Below are 22,895 nucleotides of genomic sequence, written 5' to 3'. Positions count from 1 at the left end.
CCCCCCCCCCCCACGCCCCGGACAAAGGCGCCTGTGTTCCGCCGCCCGGCCCGAGCCTTCCTCGGCCGAGGCGGGGGCGGGGCGAGCCCGCACGTGACCCCCCGCGTGGCCCGGTCCCTCGTGGACCGGCGGAGGCAGCGCGTGAGGCCGCGCTGGGCGCCCGCCCCAGGCTCCCCTTGTCGGAACAGGGTAGAAGGACCCTCACCCGGCATTTCTGGGAGCCCGCCAGCAAAGTTCGGGCCAGGCTGTCTGACATGGGGCCTTTTGGGTTCTCAAGGGTCGAGAAGTAAAATTCCTTTCTCCCTTTTACTGATCCAGGGGTCTTCCTCCACTCCCCTGTGTCTTAGGGAGGACCCGACTTCTCCTTTTTGCTTTACCGCCTTTTACTGGGAAAAACAGTAATTCGGGGAAAAGGTGAGAAATTGTGCCTAGCATTTACTGAATCTTGGCTACGTACGTGCCAGGCCGTCTTATAGGCACTGATACTTTGTTTCAGTTAATCCGCGAAAGGATTTGTGGAATAAATATTATTTTCCCATTCTACCTTTCCATTTTTAGAGAACTGAGGTTAGGACTTTGTGCTCAGGGGCTGGGAATACTGCAATAAATAAAGCAGACAAGATCCTGCGCTCACTCAACTCACATGGGGGGGGGGTGGATAATCATGACTAATTATTACAAAAGGGGAATGAGAGCCCTGAAGATAAATTCCCCAGGTTCTGAGGGATGCAGCTTTATAACCAGGGGAGGCATGACCTGGCCTGGGCTGGGAGAGGTCAAGAAGCTTCCAGAACTGTTGCAGTAGTCTGGGGAACAGGGGAGATCTGAGGATGTTGACGGCAGGAAGAACCCATTCAAAAGAAACTGGGAGAGTGGAATCCATAGGACTTAGAAACCTGTTAATTGTGGATGGTGACTGAAAAGTCAATCCAGCCTCTCTAACCACCTCTACTTTCCAACTCTGGGGCATTGGAAAGACAAAGGAACTAGGTAAATTCCTGGGTTCTGATCCTGACTGTGCCCCTTGCTGGGTGACATCATGGACAAATCACTCGGTAAAGCCTCGGGAGACCTGCATTCCTTCATTAGACTGCGGGCATGCTATGCCCTGTGATGGTGTTCCTCCAACCTTGAGGGAACATTGCAAAAAAACGATGGAGGGACGTGTAGGAAAACACCATACCTCGATAGTAGCACAGTAGTGGTACTGGCACATGGAAATGCAATAAAGAGTCTAGCAATAAACCCCAGTACATACGTGAACACAGTATATGACAAAGTACAATAAATGCATAGAGAGGGATTATTAAAGAAGCGTTCAGAAAACATAGATCGCTCAATGGACGGTGTTGGGACAATGGGTAGCCTCCTGGAAAAAAAAAATTCGGATCCGTATCTCACTTCTTTTAGACGACTCAAAATGAAACACTGAAAGATAAACTTAAGAAGCACTAGAAGAAAAGGCAGGTTTCTAAAAACACTCTTGGAGTGGGGAAATCCTTTCTAAGTATAACATAAAACCTAGAAGCCACACACAGACACATTCAAACCAGCACAACAAAAACATCATCTACACCACATATCACACAGGAATAGTTCTCTTTATATAAAATGAGCACTTACAAATGAGTAACAAGGGACCAACAACTTAGTAGAAAAGGATATGACAAACAGTTCATAGTAAAGAAGACCAAAATGGCTCTTGAATATGAAAAGATGCCTCATTTATAATAAGAGAAATGGAAACTAAAATTACAATGAAATACCATTCTCACTTACCAAATAGGCAAAACTCACCTCTGGAAGGCAACTTGGCAATATCAATTTAAAACGCAGATTCCTTCAGCAACTTTTCTTTTAGGAATTTCTCTGTGGGTACATTCCTACAAGTACGGAATGATATGCCTAAAAAATTCACTGCAGCACTCTTTGTAATAGCCAAGTATTGGAAACAACCTAAATGTCTATTGATAAGGAACTTGTTAAATTATGACACAGCACATAGAACAGTGGAGATGCAGATGAACAGCTAGGAAAAAATCGTCATAATATAGAGGCTCTGGAATGGTGTACTAGGTCTGAATTACATCCACAAAGTAGAAACAATAATTGTACTGACTGCACAAGGCTGTTGTGACGATTACAGTTAAAATACCAAGAGCACGTAGGGGCAGCTGGGTGGCTCAGTTGGTTAAGAGTCTGCCTTCGGGGGCACCTGGGTGGCTCAGTCGTTGAGCGTCTGCCTTCGGCTCAGGGCGCGATCCCAGCGTTATGGGATCGAGCCCCACATCAGGCTCCTCCGCTGGGAGCCTGCTTCTTCCTCTCCCACTCCCTCTGCTTGTGTTCTCTCTCTCGCTGGCTGTTTCTCTCTCTGTCGAATAAATAAATAAAATCTTAAAAAAAAAAAAAAAAGAGTCTGCCTTCTGCTCAGGTCATGAAATCAGGGTCCTGGGATGGAGTCCCACGTTGAGCTCCCTGCTCAGAGGGGAATCTTCTCCCTCTCCTCCCACCCCTCCTCACCAGCTCGTTCTCTCTCTCAAATAAATAAAATCTTAAAAAAATAAAATACGAAAAGCACTTAGAATATCCAGAATATATACCATTAGCTATTAACTTACACATACTGGGTTTTTTTGAGATTTTGAAAGTAATCTCTACACCCAGTGTGGGGCTCGAACTCACAACCCTGAGGTCAAGAGCTGCATGCCACACACCCACGCATACTGTTAATAAAGAGAGCAACGGGGCAGCCAGCCAAGCACCCCATACATACTGTTAATAAAAAGAGCACAGGGACAGAACAGCTTGTACAATAACCTACCACGTGTGCAAAAGAAAAATAAGAGTATAGGTTATTGAAAATTTCACAATCAACCAGTAACAGTGGTTGCCTCTAGAAAGAGAAACTGAGGGGCCAGGGACAAGGCAACTTATTTTCACAGTCTACCTTCCCTCCCTACCCCACCCTACCAACCCCATCTACCTTTCTACACTTTTTAAATTTTTTACCATGGGTATTTGACATCCATTCAAAAGAGAAATTATTTTATTTTACTTTTTAAGGTAGGCTCCACAGTGTGGAGCCCAGTGCAGGGCTTGAACTCATGACCCTGAGATCAAGACCAAGACCTAAGTTGAGATCAAGAGTGGGATGCTTAGGGGCGCCTGGGTGGCACAGCAGTTAAGCATCTGCCTTCGGCTCAGGGCGTGATCCCAGCGTTGTGGGATCGAGCCCCACATCAGACTCCTCCGCTATGAGCCTGCTTCTTCCTCTCCCACTCCCCCTGCTTGTGTTCCCTCTCTCGCTGGCTGTCTCTCTGTCAAATAAATAAATAAAATCTTAAAAAAAAAGAAGAAAAGAGTGGGATGCTTACCCAACTGAGCCACACAGGCACCCCAATAAATTAATTTTTTTAAGTAGAAAAATATCAGACACATATAAAGAAAAAGTAATTAAATATTAGAAGATGTAGAAATTAAATTATGCTCTAATCTTTTCCACTAGTGTGATTTTGTTTTTTTGTTTTTTTTAATTTTTTTTTTTAAGATTTTATTTATTTATTTGACAGAGAGAGAGCCAGTCAGCGAGAGGGGGAACACAAGCAGGGGGAGTGGGAGAGGAAGAAGCAGGCTCCCAGCGGAGGAGCCTGATGCGGGGCTCGATCCCAGAACACCGGGATCACGCCCTGAGCCGAAGGCAGACGCTTAACCAGTGTGCCACCCAGGCGCCCCTACTAGTGTGATTTTGTTAGAATGCTCATATATTGGAGGCATTGAATGATTTTTCAAATGCATGCTGCACCTTTCAAGTTACTGATGGAGCTTGCACCGCCAAGTGCAGACCAGGAGCGTCAGATGATTGTGAAAAACGCAGGTTGTGGGAGGCAGGGAAGCAAACGCAAGGTAATCCAACCTGCATGACTCTATATGAACTTTAAGAAGAGCTACTTTCATCCATGACGCTGTAAGTCAGCATAGAGGTTACCTTTAGGGAGGAGGGGGTAGGCAGAGGTTGCCTAAAGGGTTGCTTCTGGAGTGCTGGTAATATTGTCTCTTGATTTGGTTGCTGGGTATTTGGATCTGTTTGTGAAAATTCTTAAGGGCTGTGCACTTCTGATCGGTATATTTTTTTGAGATGTGTCCCATACTTCCAAAAACGGTTTTCAAAAACTCTGCTATTATCACCTACCTCAAACCCCTTGACCACGGGGGAGCCAAGATGCTTGGGGGAAAGAGACTGAGCTGCGAAAAGTATTTACACAGATTTAATTACTGGTAGGTAACTCCCATTTAATTACTTTGTCTCTCTCTCATACACACACACACACACACACACACACACACACACACACACTCATATTAGAACTTCTGTACCTTTTTTTTTTTTTTTTAAATTAGGCTCCATGCCCAGCGTGGAGCCCAGTGCAGGGCTTGAATTCACACCCCTGAGATCAAGACCTGAGTTGAAATCAAGAGTTGGACACTTAACCAACTTAACCACCCAGGTGCCTCCTGTATGTTTTAAAAGGTGCCTGCTACTGACATGCATTCACCCAAAAGATAACATGATCTTGACACAGCTGCTTCAGGGTGCTCTCTGGAATGCTGGGGGTTGAAAGAGCACAGGCTCTGCTCTCTGACTTAGTGGGTTTCAAGCCTGAATTGACTATCCGTTAGCTACATAGCCTTGGACAAGTTACTTACCCTTCATTTCTGTCCTAGCAGAGGATAATTGTATTCCCATCTTGTAGGAATGCTCTCTGTATTAAATGTGCTTGGTGCAGTGCCTGGCACATAATAGGAGCCCATTAATGGTAGACAATTATTTAAGGGTAAAGCTCTTCCCAATCAATAATTCCCAAACATTACCTCTCAAGTAATCACTACCTGCAGTTAAAGCTTATCACAGCAGGAAACATTCGAAAGCCACTTCCCTGGAAGTGAATTCAGGTCTCACGATCCACGATCCACGTGGGATCCACCAGCACCAGGTTTTTCAGGATATTTGGTTTCAGAAGCACCCGCCCCATTCCATTGCCCTTAGCCAGCAGGGCAATACCTGAGTCCCTCCCTGTCTTCCCACACCCCTGTGCACAGAGAAGGGCCCAGTTCTTGTGCCTCCTGCTACATGTTCCCATGAGCCTGCTCTCAAAGCTTCTAAACTATGGGGTGCCTGGGTGGCTCAGTCGGTTAAGCGTCTTGTCTTCGGCTCAGGTCATATTCCTGGGGTCCTGGGATCCAGCCCCACATCAGGCTCCCTGCTCAGCAGGGAGCCTGCTTCTCCCTCTCTCTCTGCCTACCACTCCCCCTGCTTGTGCTCTCTCTCTCTCCCAAATAGATAAAATCTTAAAAAATAAATTTAAAAAAAGCTTCTAAACTAAAAATTTCAGGTGGAAATACTCGGAAGCAAACTTCATGTTCTCATTTCTAATGCGTAAGAGGCATACATTTTCTCTTTGCCCCTTTCTTCCCAGAGTTTCCCCTGGCTCCCAGCAATGGTGTAAAGGTGAGAACAAAGTCTCCACACCCAATGATAGAAGGAAAGTCCGATGGAGGGGTAGGAGACAGCCAAAGCAGTCTTTGTCCTTGTTCCGAGATAAAGAACTTTTTAAAAACATTTACATTTTCAAAAAGGTCATGAGCGGCTCTCTCTAGGTGGTAGGAATATAGGTATTTGACACTTTTTAAAATGATTTTCTACATTTTCCTAATTGTCTACAATAACGTATTATCTTTAATGTGATAACATTCTTTGGGGTCTTCTCTAATTACAAAAGCGTTTTGTGCTCCATGCAGAAAACTTGGAAGGCACAAAGGAAAACAAGTCCCTTTAACTCACATCACGTAAAGATAACAGCTGTTAACATTTTGGCATATGTCTTTCCAGATTTTTCTCTATGCAGAGATGCTTCATTTTTGCGATCTGGAAAAAAGTAAACAGTTAAGAGACAAAGCCTTGGGTCTTTAGTTCTCAATTTTATTTGTTTTTAAACAGCTTCTAACGGCTTGGAAATATCCCTAACAGCAGGGGCCTGCCCCATGCGATCTGGGGGAGGGTGGGCTCCCCTAGCCAGGGCTGGGGTCCAGGCTCCAGTAACTCCCCCTCACCCACGCCGGCCATCAGGCCTATTTTCTCTGTCTCTGGAGACACGGGACAGAAGAGGGTCTCCAGTGAGAGGGAAAATTGGGACTAAGGGACGCTGCGTGGAAGGATGAGCTCAGACACAGCTGCCTTTGTTAGTCTTAGGATATTTTGGGATTTGGTAGCATGCTCAGACAGACTGTGGGAGGGCGTAAAGAGGGGCTCCTGGACTCCTCTCTGGCCTCACGCATTCCTGGGCAGGGCCTACAGCACCCCTTCCTCTTGCCAGGCTGGGTGCACTGCCTTTAGAGGCTGGGCTAATGGTAGCCTGCAGTAATCCAGCATGCCTTCCTGGGACCTGTTCAGCTGCACTTGACTCCTGGCCTAGGCAGGGTAGGTCATCGGGAAGGGGACGAGGATTCAGACCTTAGAGTGCCCCACTGCCTCCTACCATAGCACTTGGGACCTGACTGTATCAACCCCTTGCCAACTCTCACCTAAAGGGGAATAATACAAGGGCATCTCTTGGTGAGGAGGGGCAAACCTGGGCACCAAAACCCCACGCATGGGCAGGACTAGGCCCCCTGGGTCAGAGACCCCTCAGTGCATGCACTAAAGCAGCAGGGCACCTCAGCCAGAGAGTAGGGGCCCATGGGGCTGGATCTACCCTCCCCCAACTCCTCTCCACACCCATGGGAACCATGGAAACATAACCACCCCCTCCTGCCAGCTGCCTGGGTTTAGGCAACCAGGCCTGGCCCACCTCCACCCAGCCAAGGCCTGAACCGATGCCAGGCAGGCCAGAGTGGCCGCAGGAAGAACTGGGATTGGGCCATTTGGTCAGTCCCCGCTCCCAGCGCGGCTTGGGAGGACTACCACAGGAGCCTCCGCGCCGTGCTGCCTGGACTGGGGTCAGCCGGGCCTCCATCAGCCAGCAGCGTGGCCCCGGACGCCCTCGGCCTGTGGGCTAACAGCTACTGTGGGGCAGTGGCCCTTGCCGCAGCAGCAGCAGCCTCTGGGCCTCACTGACCGGGCTTTCTGGCTGCTGCTCCTCCTGCCTGGGCCGCTCAGCTAGCCCCCCAGGGCTGAGGATGTACCGATAGTCACTGGGGGTGCCCCCCACTGCCCCCGCACCGCTGCCAGCCCCGGCCCCGCTGCCGGCCTGGTCCCCGCCAGGCAGCTCCAGGGGGCCTCCCTCAGCGGGCTCCTCAGCTCTTTCCAGGTTGATGTACAAGGGGTCCTGGCTGGTGGACAGCACGGAGAGGTGGCCCAGGATGCTCTCCAGCTCCATCCGCAGGCATGTGAAGCTCGGGCGCTGCTTGGGGTCGGCGCTCCAGCACTGGTACATAAGCTCATAGCTGGGCAGAGAGAAGGGGGAGGGAAGGCAGTGAGGAAGCACAGGGGGAAGCGGAGGCCTCTTAACCAGACGGAACCAGGATTTGGAAAACTTTTCTGTAACACACCCATATGTACGACTTACTGTGTATCAGGCCCTCTGCTAAGTATTTTACATTTATTGTTTAATTCTCACCACAACCCTGTGAAAGAAATGATCCCTATTTTACAAGGCAGAAACCGAGGCCCAGAGAAGTCAAGAACCTTGACCAAGGTCACACAGGTATAAGTGTCGGAGCTGGCTGGCTCCAGCGTCGTCCTAGGCCAAGCTGGCAGGGGGCACTAGGAGTGTTTTTGTCTTGCAGAACACAGTGCGAGTCAGTGTTATTTTAATGGGAAGGATTTGAATAGCCGCCCTTTGTCCTAAATCCTCACCCACTCAGGCGGACTTAAATCTTCATTGTTCATGGACACCTTTGAATCTAGAAAAGCTTCCAGCTCTCTCCCCCCCCCTCCCCCGCCCCCGGGGAAGGAACACTTTACATACACTTTCAGGAGCCTTACAGATTCCCTGAGGTCTTATTCCTGTTCCCAGGGAATGCCTCAGGCTTAAGGGGTGGGGGGGGAAGAGCTAATGGAAGGGGGTTGAGACCAGACGCAGTCAGAGCAAATGCCTGACTCTCTTGCGCCCACAACAGAAGCCCCAAACACAGCCTCGCACACTGGCCCTCCTGACAGGGGCCCCCAGTGATGGGAGGAATGGTGCCAGACATCGAAGAGGCCATGGAAATGGTCCGGGGCCATGGGTATGTGGCCAGGCTGGACTACATTGTCAAGGCTGTGCTAGGAGCCAACTGGCGCCTGTCCATCAGGCTGGCTGGTAGGAGGCCAGCACCCGCCCTATTGACAACACTAGCTCCGGCCTGGGAGGAAACTAAGCCGGGGCCTGGTCCCCGATGCCCAGCAGAACCTCTGCAGCTCCAGATGCCCAGGCAGGCTGCAGCCAGAGGGGAGACCTGAGCTCCCGGCCCTGCCATGCCCCAAGCTGTGCTGAATGAGCAGGAGGGCTAAGGCCTGGCTTGCGCCCTCAGATCTCCCTCTCACCCACTGTCCGGGATCAGGGCACTTCAAACCCACTGCCCCAGAGCAAGACGACCCCACCATTCAGGCCGGGCCTTCCTCTGCCTGTCCCTGTTCTTGGCCCTCTGGTCCAACCCCACAACAGCATCTAGGGAGCAGATTCCTTCCCCGGATCACTGTGGACTCCCTCCCCCTGGTACTAGTGAAAAGGTCCTCCAGGGTCCCAGGGAAACGCTGGCTTGCACAGGGTGGGAAATGTTAACACGAGAATGGACAAATTACATTTGGCGTCACACTTCAGAGGCACCTATTCTGAAATCACAGGAATCTACGTTCACATCCCAACCCACCTACTGAATAGCTGTGTGAACTTGGCCATGTTACCCAACCTCTTTAATCTTAGTTTCTCATCTACAAAATAGCGATAATGATAGTCTTTTCCTTAAAGGGTTAGAGGGGGATTACCTGAAAGAATGCCTGTAAAGGACCCAGCTAACGCTAGTAACCCTGTCTTCCAGTCACGAGGGGTTCACAACACTCCCCGGTGCTGTGGGTGCGCTCCCAGCCTACCCTACTCTCAAAGGCTCCCGTCTTTCAGAAAGGAAAGAAGGCAGTCCCCTTCTCCCCAGGATCTTAGGTCTCTCCACTCCCTCAAGAGGCCAACCTCCCGCTCCCCCACGCCCCCTCCTTGTCTAGCGAGGAATGTGATAAAGCAGCAGTTTTTTCTTGCCCTGGTGCAGCCCTCTCTGAGGGGGAGGGAGGGCTCGGCCTAGGCTTTCTTAGACTAGCTGGGGACTGAGACGGAGCGGGGGTGGGTGGGGAGAAGGTGACAGAATCGTGCACTGTTGCTCAACCCTGTACCTTCTGCCCTCGGGGTTCCTGGTTCTTCCTGGAAACTAGAGAAAATAGAGCGTAAGAAACGGTGGAACAAAAATACAGGATGGGAAAGGGGGAGAGAAAGAAAACAGGGAGGAGGCCGATGAAGAGGCAGCTTGGGGCAGAGGCTGGTCTTCCCTCTAATGACAAGGACATTTCCACCAAAAAACAAAAGGTCCAGTTGAGGTTCTGAGCTCCCACTGCACCAGCAGCTGTGGTGGCAGCCAGCACCTGAAGCCCCAAATTCCTCTTTCCTCCCCAGATCCCCTTCCCAGGGCACTCACATGTCCTCTATACACTCCGGAGGCTGTTTCAGGCGGTTCCCGCCGATGAGGTAGTTGTAAATCTCAGCATTCTCAATGCCAGCATATGGCGTCTGCCCACGAGTCATGATCTCCCACATGGTCACCCCGAAGGCCCACTGGGACAGAAGGAAAGTTGGAGGGGAAATGTCACTAGGTTTCCTGAGCTGGACAGAACCCTAAGGCAAGCACATCTTAGGGCTCGGGGGCTCATAAAGGGGCAGCCAAAGCCCAAAGAAGAGACCCAGCTAGGTCCTTGAGGATTCTAAAGGGCCACCCACACCCGAGGCCATACTGCTTGCGTTGCCACCAAGCCTCACTGTGCCACCCCGCTCACCACGTCACTGTGCACAGTGTACAGGTTGTCAGCCAGGCTTTCCAGGGCCAGCCACTTGACAGGCAATTTGGAGGCACAGCCCTGGCGATAGTAGTCCCCGCTATAGACCTTCCGGGAGAGCCCGAAGTCAGCTACACACACCGTCATGTCTTCTGCCAGCCTGTGAGGGGTGATGAAGGATGGAGTCAGCCTTACGGAAACCAGGGCATCTTTGCTCCCCAGCTGTCCCCACGCACAGCACATACTGTCCCAGGTGAGAGTTAGCTAGTCCTGACCATTAGCTAGTCCTCCTGTCACAAGCGGCTCCGTCCTCCGCCCCCCCCCAACCCCCGGTTCCAGAATTTACTAACATGCAATTCCGAGCAGCCAGGTCTCGGTGGATGAAGTTCCGGGAGCTCAGGTACTCCATGCCACAGGCAATGTCCACCATGAACCGGACCAGGGTCTGCAGGGGCAGGTTCTGGTGGGCAGACAGGGCAAGCTCAGGCTGGATCTGCCCACCCAGCCAGGGCACGATGAATGGGGTTCCCTGGCCAGAAAGCCTAAAGACTGTCCTTGGGATTACTGAAAGGAGGGGGTCGGGAGGGGCTTCCCAAGGCAAAGAAGCTTTGGCAGATCTGAGAGAGTGTCCAAGAGTCAAGATACTCCCAGTGTGGAGCCCCCAGAATGGGCCCTTGTCCCACCTAAAATTCCTGGCAGGGCTTTGTGAGGGAGAAGGAAGCCTTCTAATGCAAAAAGGGTCAAACCCAGCCTGCCTCTTCCCAAACAGCTTGATCGGCCCTGCCCACCAATCCAAACTCTCTCCCAGGGTCTTTGTCCCTTTTGAACTCCTGGCTATTCCACCCCAGGCACTCACAAAGGGATTCTCCCCAATCCGGGAGGCGAGCAGGAAGGCGTGCAGGTCCCCGTGCTTCATGAAGGGCAAGATGACCATGGGGATGGGGAGACGGCCTTTGGCCCTGCTGCGGAGGCTCACCCCTGGGGACAAGGGAATCAGGAGCAGGGCACGTGTCAAGAGAAGGCTTAAGTGTCTGCATGAGTCCCCCACCTGCTAGGTCCTATCTCTAGCCCCAGCTCTGCTACCTCCCTCCCCGTAAGTCCACACTGGCCTACCTACCGGTGACTACCTCCAATCTGGCTGCCCCCGGATCTCTGGAGCTTTTGCTTGTCCCCTCCTTCTCCTCTGCTCCCATGAGCAGTCTTCAAGCGCAGACCTTTGGTACAGGGCCTGCACACTGAACTCCTTACCTGGAGTAGGATCAGATTTCATCCAGGACCCGCCTTGCTATTTTCCTATCTGCTTACTCACCAGCTAAGCCCAAACTTCTCTCCTACAGGCTGTCCTCCCACCTTGGGGGAGCACACTTTTACCCCTATTGTCTATCTGCCTCCCCCCAAGAAGGAGCTCACCAACAAGCTTGGCCACATGTGGGTGGTCAAATTCCTTCATGCAAGCTGCTTCCCTGAGGAACTCTTCAATGTCGCTTGAAGCAATGATGTCAGCTGGAAGAAAAGGACAAGAGGGAGGGGATAACGGGGATGTGCCCCCAACTCTGATCCAAGACTCCTAGGCCTCGTCCTTCCTGGGCTTCTCAGAGGGCTCAGGAAACAGTATGAGCAGAAGAAACCCCCACGGAGTGGGGCTCCAGCCATCTCTCCACTTGCTACTGGTCTTCCCTTTGGTTTGGACAGTCCAGAAGCTCAAGCAACCAAGGCTTTAGTCACCCTGAATGAGCCCAGAGGACAGTCACTGCTGACAACAGAAAGAAAAGGCTAGGGCGCAAATGTGTGTGGGTTTATGCTTTTGAATTATTCACGTGGCACAGGCGGCATCCTAGTTAGGGCTGACTAACTCTTCTTGGAAAGTCTAGGGGCGCAGCAGAGCCAACTTCCGGATCAGTCACCCCTGTCACTCCTCACCCCATGTCTACTATTCTCCACTCACCTTTCAGCATCTTGACAGCCACTTTCACAAAGGAGCCATCCTCTTGCTTCAGCTGAGCCTCCCGCACTGAACCGAACTCTCCTAGGAACCGATCCAAATTATGGTGAGGCTGCTTGCCCTACCACCCTCTCACCCCCTTTCCTCCAAGGTGACCCTCCACAGGGACACAAATCACTAGACTCTGGGGCCATTGCAGGAGGCTCCCCTGTCTGCAGCCAAAGGAAGTATGCCGGGGGTGCTCCTCAGCCCTCCTCATCCCCAGCCGCATTTCCTCAAACATCCCAAACACAGGAGTCTACAAGCATACCCTGTTCACAGGAGCTGCCCCAAACCCACACCCCCAAAGTGCTGGGAGGAATGAAAGACAAACTCCACTCCTGCTAATCCCCTTGCTTGTCCCCTGCATCACCCACGCAGCCCCACACACCTTTGCCCAACATCCGGCCCAGGGTGAACTGCTGCTCAGGGATGAGCACATCCTCCAATTTGTCCTTGAGTTCATCACTGATGCCCAAGCTGTCCACTGTGGGGAGAAGGGTGGTGAGACAGAAGAGGGGCCCCTCGGGCTCCCGACCCGCACCCCCAGGCTGCGCCCTCAGAGCAGACGTGAGCTTAGTCTGGCTCTCCCACAGCTGGGACGGCAAGCTGCACAAGGGTAGGTCTGCGTGTCTTTTCTACTGCTGTGCGCTCAGGACTCATCAATGTTCAGACACACTGGCCAGATCAATGAGCTGGCAAGAACAACACGGATAGGGGCACGAAGACAGTCCATTTTTTCCCATGATTCCCCACACTCACGTGTGGCCTCGATGCGCTCAGGCCGCTCCCGATTGAAGGACCGGGCTGCCCGGAAGTGAACGGCCGGCTCCCCCCGGGCCATGACACTGTCAAAGGCTTGCCTAAGGCGAAACCCAGGACTTGGCGTCAGCTCCAAGATCTTTGGTCACCACCTACCTCTCCCTCCATGTCCTTACCCTCTTACCCGAACCGTGTCTCCTTCCGCCTCTTTCGAAGAAGGATGAGGGCCAAGGCCGCAGCCGTCACCAGGGCTGTCAGCACACCCAGGACTACAGGGACCCAGGATGTACGGCTGTGGGGAGGGCCCTGCTGGCCTATGGGAGACAGAGGCAGTGGCATGAGTGAGGCTGACATCAAGGAGTCCCTTTAGAACTTTCCAATGATGGCCATCTGGCCTGGACAAGAGGTCCTCTTAAGTCAGTAAAGGTCCCAAGTAGAAAAAAGCTCCAAACGAAGCCCCAAGAGGTCCTACCCTGTCAGTGACAGACCCTGGCTGCTGGAATCTACAACTCGACCCAGGATTTCTATGCTAGTTCTGGGGGAGGGGGAGGAGAATGACATACAGTTCAAATACCAACCGCAGCCTCAACTGCTGAATCTTTGGGTCTATTAGGAGCAAAGCTGCTGCCAAGCTCATTCCACCAATCTAGGTCACCCGTGAAAGGCTTGATCCCCTCTGCCCTTCCCCTACAGGCCTCACCTGCATGGTCATGAGAAGAGACCACCAGCGGCTGACTCCAGGGCCCACAGCCAACTGCATTGGAGATGCACACACGCACAGTCAGGTCCTTCTGGGGGTCCCAGCCTGTCAAGTTGGCTCTGGTCCCCTCCACTGTCAGCTCACCCTGCATCCAGGAAAAGCCCCCATCCCACATTTGAGTGAGTCTGAGGAAAAGGCCTCCAGCTGGGGCCTGAACGCAGAAAAAGGACTAGCTAGGAACCCAGGAGGCAAAGGACACTGTGGGTTCAGGGACCTCAGGAACACAACCTGCTGGGAGTCATCACATTCTTTCTCCAGGCTGCAGAGGCCTCCCCTGAACACAGACAGGGCTCAGTTCCAGCAGGCAGGGGTGGGGGATGGGAGGGAACAAGGCTGGGGATAAGACAGCCTTATCTGTGCTCTCCCCCAGTTTGTTCAGGAATGTGCTTCCTGCTTCACAAATGAAGTGGCCATGGCCGCCGGATGCAATTCTAACAGGAAAAAATCCAATAAGGAGGGAAGCCTGCAGGGGAAGGTGGGGCAAAGTGGACTCTCTGGGGTGGTGGGAGGCCCAGCCCACCAAAGTCCCCAGGCCGACCAAGGAAAGCCATTGGGAAGCTCTAAAGCCTTAAGAGTCCTGAGAACTGACTCTGGTACACCTGGAGAGTAGAGGCTTGTCCCCCCTTACCCGGGTGCCCCTTACCTGGGTTCCGTTGTCTTGAACCCAGGACAATTTATAGGGTCCCAGGGGGCCTTCCAAAGGGCCCTCGGGGATCACTTCTTCCCACTCCAGGATGAGGCCTGAATCTGTGCGGATGGCATGGAGGTTCTGGGGAGCGCTGGCTGGGGCTGTACCCAAAGAGAGAAGGCTGCTAAGAGCCCTGCCCTTCCCACTATCACTATCCCATGCTAGCCTTTGGAACCAACTCCCAAGATCTACACAGCTCAGGTAGCTACAGGTGGGGGTCAGAGCTTGCCTCTCAGTTCCCACTGCTCTCACCTATAGTTCTGTGGAGGCGGAGTGAGCAATGGCAGGACCCACAGCACCCTGCTAGGTACAGTGCTGCTGTTGGTTACTGCCTCTGCAGCATTCTTCATCCCTCCCCCTCATAACCCCACCAGCGTCTCCTCGATTGCTAAGAGAACTCCAAGAAAGTTCCTGCCACAGGATCTTTGCACTTGCTGTGCCCCCTCTCCTGCAATGATTTCCCCTCACCCCAGGGTGGCTTGTTCCTTATCATTCAAACCTCAGTCTCTTTATAGCGGTATACCTGGACCACCCTGGAGGCACTCTTCCTCACCATACTATCTGATCTTTTCTAATTTGCACGTCTGTTCCACCCCCTAGAACTAAAGCTGCAAGAGAAGGGGCTGGATTTATCTAGTTCATAGGTATGCAGCAGATACTCTGGTGTTTGCTGAATGAGGCAGGAACCTCCCTTTCAGGTAACCTCTCTCTCAAGCAACTTCATTCAGAACTGGAGCCAACATCACCTGGTCCCCACTCAGGGCAGCCTGGCCGCTCTGCTGTGTAAGTCCCTTACCGAGGCCCTTCGTTCGAAAAGGCACCCAGTCAGCATATGGAGAAGGCCCCAAGGCGTTGGCACAGCGCACCCTGAGGCTGTAGTTGGTGGCAGGTGCCAGGTCCCGGAGCAGGCAGGTAAAAGGTGGCACGGGGACCACGACAGCCAGGACCTCCCAGCCTCCTGGCGCCTGTGTCACCTACAGAAAAGCGGCAAAGTAATGATGGAGAGGAGGGAGACAGAAGATGGGATAGGCATGGGTGGGAGCAGGGGCCCGAGGAGGGGGGGGATCTTGAATTAATGCCTCCTCTAAGCCTATCAGCAAACACTTGCAACCCACCCCCTCCCACCTGCCCCCACTTTAATAACACCAGGTTCCACGCCTCCATGCCTTTGCAAATGCTGCTCCCTTGCTTGGAATGACCTGCTCTTCCTAGAGAAGTCCAACTCATCCTTTAAAACTCAGTGCAAATACCAGTTTTTTCTGTCAAAGACTTTCCCAACTACTGCGGAAAACTCATACCCTTTCGTGCTTTGTACATAACTCAGAAGAGTTACCATTTATTGTAATTACACGCCAGTGCAAAGGCTCAGTTTCTCAAGGGCAGAATAACTGGGAACCTAGGGGTACCGTGAACCAGGCCTTCACCTTACATTTAGGCAGCCCAGGACAAGAGTACATATGGAGATCCACGTATCGTACGGCTAAATATTTAAATGTTATAAATCAGCTAGCAAATTACTACATAAAATATCTCCTACGACGGTATATTGAAAAATAAAGCTTCAAAGCAACCTGGAAGGTCAGGTCTGCATTTATAATCCTCTGATGGCTTGGATTCCCAAGTCAGAATGTGGTGGCACAAGAAAAGCCAGCCTGTGAGCCAAGGGTCTTTCAAAGGCATGGTATGGACAATGCTGCCTGCGTACCAGTTCCCCACAATGGCTGCCCTCTGGACTTGAGGTGCGCAGACCATGCCCTCCCGAGGAGGGACCAGGGAAGAGGCCCACACAGGTCCTAGCAGCAGACTGGGGGCCAGAAGGGAGGAGGTCCTAAGTATCTAGAACGTGGCGTAGTGTGGCAGTTGGGGGAAGGGGAGGGGGTGTCCTCAGGATCTAGATGGGCATATCCCCTTGTCTCTACTGACTCCTTGCCCAGGAGCAACAGGTGCAGCCAAAAGAAGGCCAGAGTGGGGTCCTCTAAAGGGTATAGCCCAGAGGAGGGGCCTCTCCTGCCTAGGGGAACTGCCTAGAACAGTTTCAAAGGTGCTCATTAAATACCTCTGAGTAAACAGATGAAAATAAACAAGGCTGCATTGCCTCCACCTTACCCAGGTTTTCCACTCTCCGGGGCTTAAACCCCTTCCAATCCCCTTGTTCTCTTTGGCATGAGTTAGGGGGTAGGGCACGAGGGTACAGGTATCAGCTAAATCAAAGGTTTGGGGTTTTGCCGACAGAAGAAAAACTCCTCCAGGCGTCCCGAATCTGCTCTAGTGATCTGCTTCCCAGCCTGAAGAATGTTCGGGTTTGAGCCAATTTGCCAACTCACTTGGTGGCCACAGCACCCTGTGATAAGGAGCAGGCTGCGCTGTTCCTGGTAAGAGAGCAACACCTGGAGAGAGCTGGAGACCAAGACCCATGGACAAGTGTAGGGACATGTGATACCACCGTGAACAACGTGCCACCGACGCAGCCACAGGACGAACATGGCCAGGACAGCCTGTCCTCCCTCTCCCTACCTGGACCGTACAGGATTGGAGCAGGGCCCGGCCATCAGCACCTGGTGTCCAGGCCACACTAGCATTGCTGCTGGAGAGCTTTGTCACTGTGATGTTAAAGGGGGCTGCAGGCAGTGCTGTGGACAGGGAGTGAGAGTCAGTGCCCTGGAATTCAGTGCCCGAGAAGGATAGGAGGAAGCAGAAAGCATGGGAGTCAAGCCTCGAGTCCCTCTCTAAGGTCTGGAGCTGCCCCCAACCAGAGGATAGCTACTCAGCACTCCCAGGACCACAGTAAGATACAAGCCAAGAAGCCAGTAGGGGAGAGCTGCTCATACCAGGGAGTGTGTGTCGGCTGCAGGGGGGCTGCGGGGAAAGGTCGCTTCTCTCTGAATCAGGGGCCCTATCTGACCCAGGAATAGGATAAGATAGTGGGGGGGGCGGGGGAACAGTACCTTGGCCTTGGGAGAGACAAAAGAGAGGCAGTCCCTGCAGCCACAACCCATTCCCCCACACTGGCTCCCTCCCTTCCATCCTCCTCCCTTTGTGCACACCAGCCCTTTGGATCTCCACTATCATCCTGCTAGGCTGTTTTCCCCAGCCCCGTTCCCTCCACAGGGACAGGCAGAAGCAAGGCTAGGCGTGAGCCTTGACCATCTCCTGCTGGCTCCCTCTCTCCCTCCCTCCCTCCCAAGGACTCTGCTTCGTGATGGGAAATCTGCTGTGACGTCAGGTTTCTATTCTCATCTCAGCCATGGCAGGGTCTCAGGTGCTCTCACTAGGGATGGAGCTCTGCCAATTAACCCTTCATCCCTCACATCCCAGCAGGGCCACGGGAAGCTGGAACACCAAATCAAAGTAACTTCATCCGCTGCTGGACAGCTTGCTGAAAACGCCCCTGCCTCCTCACCCTCCCTCCCTCCTGCCAGTCCTCCTACCTTGAAGGCGAACAGTGGCTGGGCGAGAAGAGGCCAGGCCTTTAAGGTTGTGAGCTTCGCAGGAGAACACGGTGCTCTGGGTCACCCCTGACGCCAGAAAACCTCAGTCAGCGCCCCCCAAGCAGCAACTCCCATTCAGCCTGGGACCGGGGAAAGGGGTTTATGCAAGCTCTGGATCTGAATATCCTAGAAGTCCCTCCGGCCAGAGGAAGGGGCTAGAACTGGATATGTCGGAACGACCAAGGACTTCGGAGTCTAACGAGCCTGGCTATAAACCTCAGTCCTGGGGCTCTGTCTTCTCATCTCCCAAATTGGGAGAATTGTTCAAACCAAATAATGGACCACACATAAAGCGCGTAGCACACAGTAAGCGCTTGAGAAAGGTTATACTACTTCCCCTGCCTCAATCCCACCTCCCACAGACAGCACAAAGCTGCCTCCCTTCTCACTCCTCCATTATACATTCCAGAGCCCTTCTCTGTTTGCTCCAAGCGGCATCATTGTTGATTTGCAGATTCTTTGCCTTGCAATAGTTCTCAGCTCCTTATGCATGTGTCTTGTCTCCCAATTACACTAATTCCTTGGGGGCTGGACTGACGGCTTCTATTTCTTTTGTATTCCCTCAATCCCCCGTGGTGCCTAGCACAGTGTGGTGTGTGGGGTAGGAGTTGAGTGAGCGCTAATTATCAGGCCGGCTGCTGGAGGGTCCCAACCACGCACATCTGGAGAGAACTGAACCAAACACTCCCTCTACTCGGCTCCAACCCAGCACCTCCTGAACAGGCCCGGCAGCCTACCTCTTCTCAAGATTCATATTGCTGGGGGACGTGGCACGTCAGAACCTATCCCTGCCACTGTCCAGTATGTGAGATCAAGCTCAGAGTCCCAACTTCTTTGGTCAGTTCAAGCCTCGACCAGGAACATTAGCTTTATTTCACAGAGAAGTGAGCCTCACAAGACCAGGAACATTAGCTTTATTTCACAGAGAAGTGAGCCTCACAAGCCTAGGAACATTAGCTTTATTTCACAGAGAAGTGAGCCTCACAAGACCAGGAACATTAGCTTTATTTCACAGAGAAGTGAGCCTCACAAGACCAGGAACATTAGCTTTATTTCACAGAGAAGTGAGCCTCACAAGCCTCGTTATGTGCCTGAGGATCTTGGGATCCAGGTGGGTGTGCAGGCGTTGCTGCTTTGGGTCTCTCTATGTGGAAGATTGGATAAATATAGTTGTTTGAGAAAATGTCTAGAAATTTCTGGAAAGGGCCATTAGGAGAGGAGGCTCCTGTTTCTTTGTGCTGCACCCCCCCCCTTCCTTCTCCCTGCCATTCCCCACTCTGCAGCCCTAGACTCTCGTCTTCTAGGCAAGTCTGCCAGACACTCCTCCTAGCTCTGCGTGGGCTGGTTCCTGGCTCCTTCCCTTGGGAGGGGTGGGGGAAATGGGTGCCCCTGGTTTCACACGACTCCTCTCCCAGGGCCAGCTGTGCATAGCCTGGACTACTGTGAAAGATGGAAAGAGGCTCCAGCGGCCTCAAGCACACCCAGCAGGAGCACCGCCCATCAGCTCACCTGGCCAGCCTTGCACACCTGACTAACAAGCTTGGTAATGGTGCAGCTCACTACCCAGGCACCGGGGTGTGCTCTGTACACTCACAATAGCATACCTGGTGATTTGCACAGATCTGCACGCTGCCAGCCTCACCACCCCTACTCAAAGCCCCCTCCTGAGGCTGCTCACCTGTTACATTTAAAACAGAAGGAGAGGGAGCGGGGCCCCCAACCTTCGTGCCTCCTCTCCACCACACAATGGTAACAGGCTCAGGGGGACCCACGGCCTCACAAGACAGTTGGAAAGGGGCATTGGGTGGCACTGCCAGATCTTTTGGCTCCACAGTGAAAAATGGCACACCTAGGGAGAAAGGGGGTTGGGGAATGAGCCTTGCCACCTCCCAGTTTCCAACTACCCAAACCACAAGTTCGCTACCATTTGCAGCCCTCTACGCAGAAGGTCCTACAGGCCCTTAGGATTGGGTCAACTGCAGAACATAGCTTGAGGGGGGAGCTTCTCTTCTCTGGGCACCTTAGGAGTATCCTTTATGCTGCCCCCCTTGGGCATGGTAGATTCCCTCTTCCCAGACCTGCTCTGACAGCCCTTCTGGAGCAGGGGAGGAGGCACAGGGTGGGGAGCTGGGGGAGGGTCAGAAAGGGAGGAGGAGTGGGCGGAAGCTTTAGCAGAGTTCTGCTGGCAGGCCCCAGATCCCGTTCAGGGCCCTTTGTTACTTTCTTAGTCACTTTGTTTTCCTGGGCTGAACAGCTCTGAGCTCCCGCAGCTGTGGATCCTTCCTCCCCTCCCCCATCCCTCCTCCTCCCGGCCTGGCCACTTGGCAGAACAGGGTCCAGCCCCAGATGGGTGCTTGGGCTTGTTGCTCAGACAACTGAAACTGACTGCACCCCATAGATCGTAGGTCCTTATTGCCCCCTTGGCTGTGAAATACCCAGAGTAGGCCAATGAGTAGGGTCTTCCGATGTCTGGGGTGGGCCTGGAGCCTGGCGCAGTCAGGCCCCAGAGGGCAATGGGGCAAATCAGCTTCCACTGAGCTTTCTTCTGCAGAGGTGTGGTCACTAGCAGACAGCACCTGCTCCAGGCCAACATGCCCACCCGTGTCTCTGCTTCCTCACCTTCTACCGTGAGCCACACTGGCTGAGAAGTCTCCATTTCACCCCCATCCTCCACCTGGCACCAGTACCGGCCTGCATCAGAGCGCTCCACTGACTTCAGGCTGTGGAAACAGGATACCAAGCTCACCTCCCAGGGTCAAGGGGGGCACAGCTATGCCGGGCAGACTCAGTGGGTTCAGCCTGCCCCAACTTCTGGACGTTTCCATAGGTTGCCGAATAAAAAAACCCAGACCTCTGGGCATCAGCATTGCCCCCAGCTCCCCAGCCCAGGGAAAAAGCACAGCCTGCCCCCAGGCTGGCATGCCACACCCTCCCCCACGGTCCTGCACCTGAGGAAGCCAATCCAGTGCTGCTCACTGACTGGGATGTACACCTGATCCACACTCTGGACCACAGCCCCATCCTTCACCCACTGTATCTCGGGCTCCTCCATTCCCTCCACACTGCAGTTGAGCTTCACCGGCTGCCCCTGCGAGACTGTCAGCTTCACCGGGGCTCCCATGAGCTTCAGGCCTGAGAGGTGGGAAGGAGAAGGTGTCAGCCCGCTTGACAGGGACCCTGTCTCTGGAAATATCCCCCATCCTCTTCCAGAACCTAGTTTCAGGGTCAGAGGGCTTATCTTCATCTAATGTTCAAGAAAACAGAGGTTGGACAGAGTGGGAGGGAAGATGGCCTGGTCCTTGGCTGGGGGAAGGAAAATGACAAGTTCCCCAGGCACCATTTCTGCCCCTGCCAAGTTACCCCCAGCTCTAAAGAAATGACCTCTTCCCCATACCTCCCAACTAGGCGACGTTAAGTTCAAGCCCAACCACCAAAAGGCAGGCAAGCCAGGCTAAAAAGGTGGGGCCCTCTCATACAGCTTGGGCCCTGGTAATGACTGCTGTACCCATGTAGTTCAACAGGCGGCCAGCTCTCTGCCTGCCCAAGGTGTCTGGCCAGACTTCACACTGCTGCTGGCAACCCCTGCACCCCACCCCAGCAAATGGAAGGAGGCTGAGGAAGAGAAGGAGGGGGTGCTCCCCTGAAGTGGAGAACATATGGCTGCAGAACCACGTCAGATCAAACACATGGCAGCCTTCCTGGCAGCCACCCGCTCTATTAATACCTGAATGTGTGCAGGGGCGGGTGCTGGGGAGGTAGGAGGTAAAAGGGAGGGGAGGGGCCCTGAACAGGGAGCCCAAGACCCCTTCGCCACTGTCACACCAACAGGAGCCACCTTGCAGAACACTACCCTCTGCATGCATACACACACACACACACACACACACACACACACACACCCTCCTGGTCTCCTGGCATGTTTTTAAGCAGAGGGGCAGGTGAACTATCCACATAGCTTAATCCAGTCTTGCTTCTTCCTGCCCTTTGCTGTGTGACTCTAGGCAAATTCCTGGGCTCTCTGATCCTGAGATACACACCTTCCACCTTGCAAATACTTGTCACTCTTTCCCTTCCCTGAGAATCTCACATAGCAGGGAGTGCAGGCTCAAAACAAGGTGCCAGCTCTGTGGCTGCTGCTTTAGCCTGTGACACAGGGCCAGTCACAGGGCAAGGAGGGATAACCTCACTCCCCATACACACCCAACAGTCTCAGAGGGGTGTTGTGGGAACTTGGAGAGGCAGGGTGCTGCAAGAAGCACTCCTACAACCGGCAAATGCCTCAGTGGCCATGTGGGAACACAAGGCTAACCCCCACAAAGACCAGCAACTTGGCTCCAGCCCATCCTCTCCAGCATTCCCCATTTCAGGAAGCACTGAGTGGGCACAGGAACTAGACTATGTCCAGAGGTTTTCTGTGACTGGGCACCCTCAGAGCCCAGGTACCTAAATGGTGTAGGTGTGCCTCTCGGGTGCTCAGTCCAGCCCCTGTGATTTCAGAGTGGGACTTTCGTGTGTAGGGCGGGCAGAATGGGGTCCCCAGGACTGGGAGGGGAGAGCAAACAACTAGACACGTCGAGGCGGGAAAATCCAAACACCCCCCTTCCCCGACCACTCAGCCCACAGCCCCACTCCTTTACCTTCCACCCCGCCAGAAGAGCCCCGGACGCGAGAAAGTTGGGGGTGGGGCCCCGGCCCGAGAACCGGCAGCGGACGCTGCGCTGGGCCCCCTCCCCCAGCCCCCAAGCCTCGGCCTCCCAGCTTAGGTCCCCCCCACCCAAGTCTCCCGCCCGCCCAGGCCCGGGGCTCGCTCCGCTGCGGCCCCTGGGCGCCCACCCGGCCGCGCCCCTCCGCAGCCCCCCGCGTTCCGATCAACCCCTACCTGCGGCCGCGGGCTCCGCGAGCAGCAGAGCAGCCAGACCCGCCAGCAGCAGCGGCGGCAGCGGCGGCGGCAGCGGCAGCGGCGGGAGCCCCGGCAGCCCCATGCTCCGCCTCAGCGCCATCGGCGCCGACGCCGCACCATGCCGGGCCCGGCCCGCGAGCGACAAGGGAGGAGGGAGGAGGGACGGAGGAGGAGGGACGAGAGAGGAGGGCGGCGGGAGGGGCGGGGGCCGGCCCGGGGGCGGCGCTGGGGCCCGCGCCTCCGAGACCCGCGCCCGCTGCGAGTCGCGGCCGCCGCCGTCAGCAGCGCGGGGTCCCCGGGGCCG

General features: G+C 53.8%; 1 protein-coding gene across 1 annotated transcript; it reads right to left on the bottom strand.

Annotated features, from left to right (window-relative positions):
- Window positions 1–5,956: 5,956 nt before the first annotated feature.
- Window positions 5,957–22,706, bottom strand: TYRO3 (TYRO3 protein tyrosine kinase). Its single transcript, XM_040620488.1, has 19 exons — window positions 22,571–22,706; window positions 20,640–20,823; window positions 20,311–20,411; window positions 19,370–19,540; window positions 17,632–17,718; window positions 16,718–16,833; window positions 15,000–15,177; window positions 14,159–14,304; window positions 13,456–13,600; window positions 12,940–13,069; window positions 12,756–12,856; window positions 12,385–12,480; window positions 11,958–12,038; window positions 11,423–11,515; window positions 10,869–10,990; window positions 10,363–10,472; window positions 10,013–10,172; window positions 9,658–9,794; window positions 5,957–7,440 (listed from the first exon to the last, which is right to left on the bottom strand). Exons 1-19 carry the CDS (start codon window positions 22,689–22,691, stop codon window positions 7,050–7,052), a joined length of 2,670 nt encoding a protein of 889 aa, XP_040476422.1. The 5' UTR covers window positions 22,692–22,706; the 3' UTR covers window positions 5,957–7,049.
- Between the last annotated feature and the right edge of the window lie 189 nt (window positions 22,707–22,895).

Source organism: Ursus maritimus, unplaced genomic scaffold (assembly GCF_017311325.1).
Source record: "Ursus maritimus isolate PB19 unplaced genomic scaffold, ASM1731132v1 scaffold_35, whole genome shotgun sequence".
NCBI classification, from domain to species: domain Eukaryota; kingdom Metazoa; phylum Chordata; class Mammalia; order Carnivora; family Ursidae; genus Ursus; species Ursus maritimus.
The sequence above is the reverse complement of the archived record's forward strand: the minus strand, read 5'-3'. Positions and strand labels throughout refer to the sequence as shown.

What these genes read in the sequence shown, in the direction of transcription:
- TYRO3 (XM_040620488.1), bottom strand. Translation starts at nt 22,691, where the DNA reads ATGGCGCTGAGGCGGAGCATGGGGCTGCCGGGGCTCCCGCCGCTGCCG. An exon ending in CGCGGAGCCCGCGGCCGCAG is followed by an intron (nt 20,824 to 22,570) that starts GTAGGGGTTGAT and finishes CCCACCTCTCAG; the next exon opens with GCCTGAAGCTCATGGGAGCC. An exon ending in CGGAAGGAGACACGGTTCGG is followed by an intron (nt 12,857 to 12,939) that starts GTAAGAGGGTAA and finishes GTTTCGCCTTAG; the next exon opens with GCAAGCCTTTGACAGTGTCA.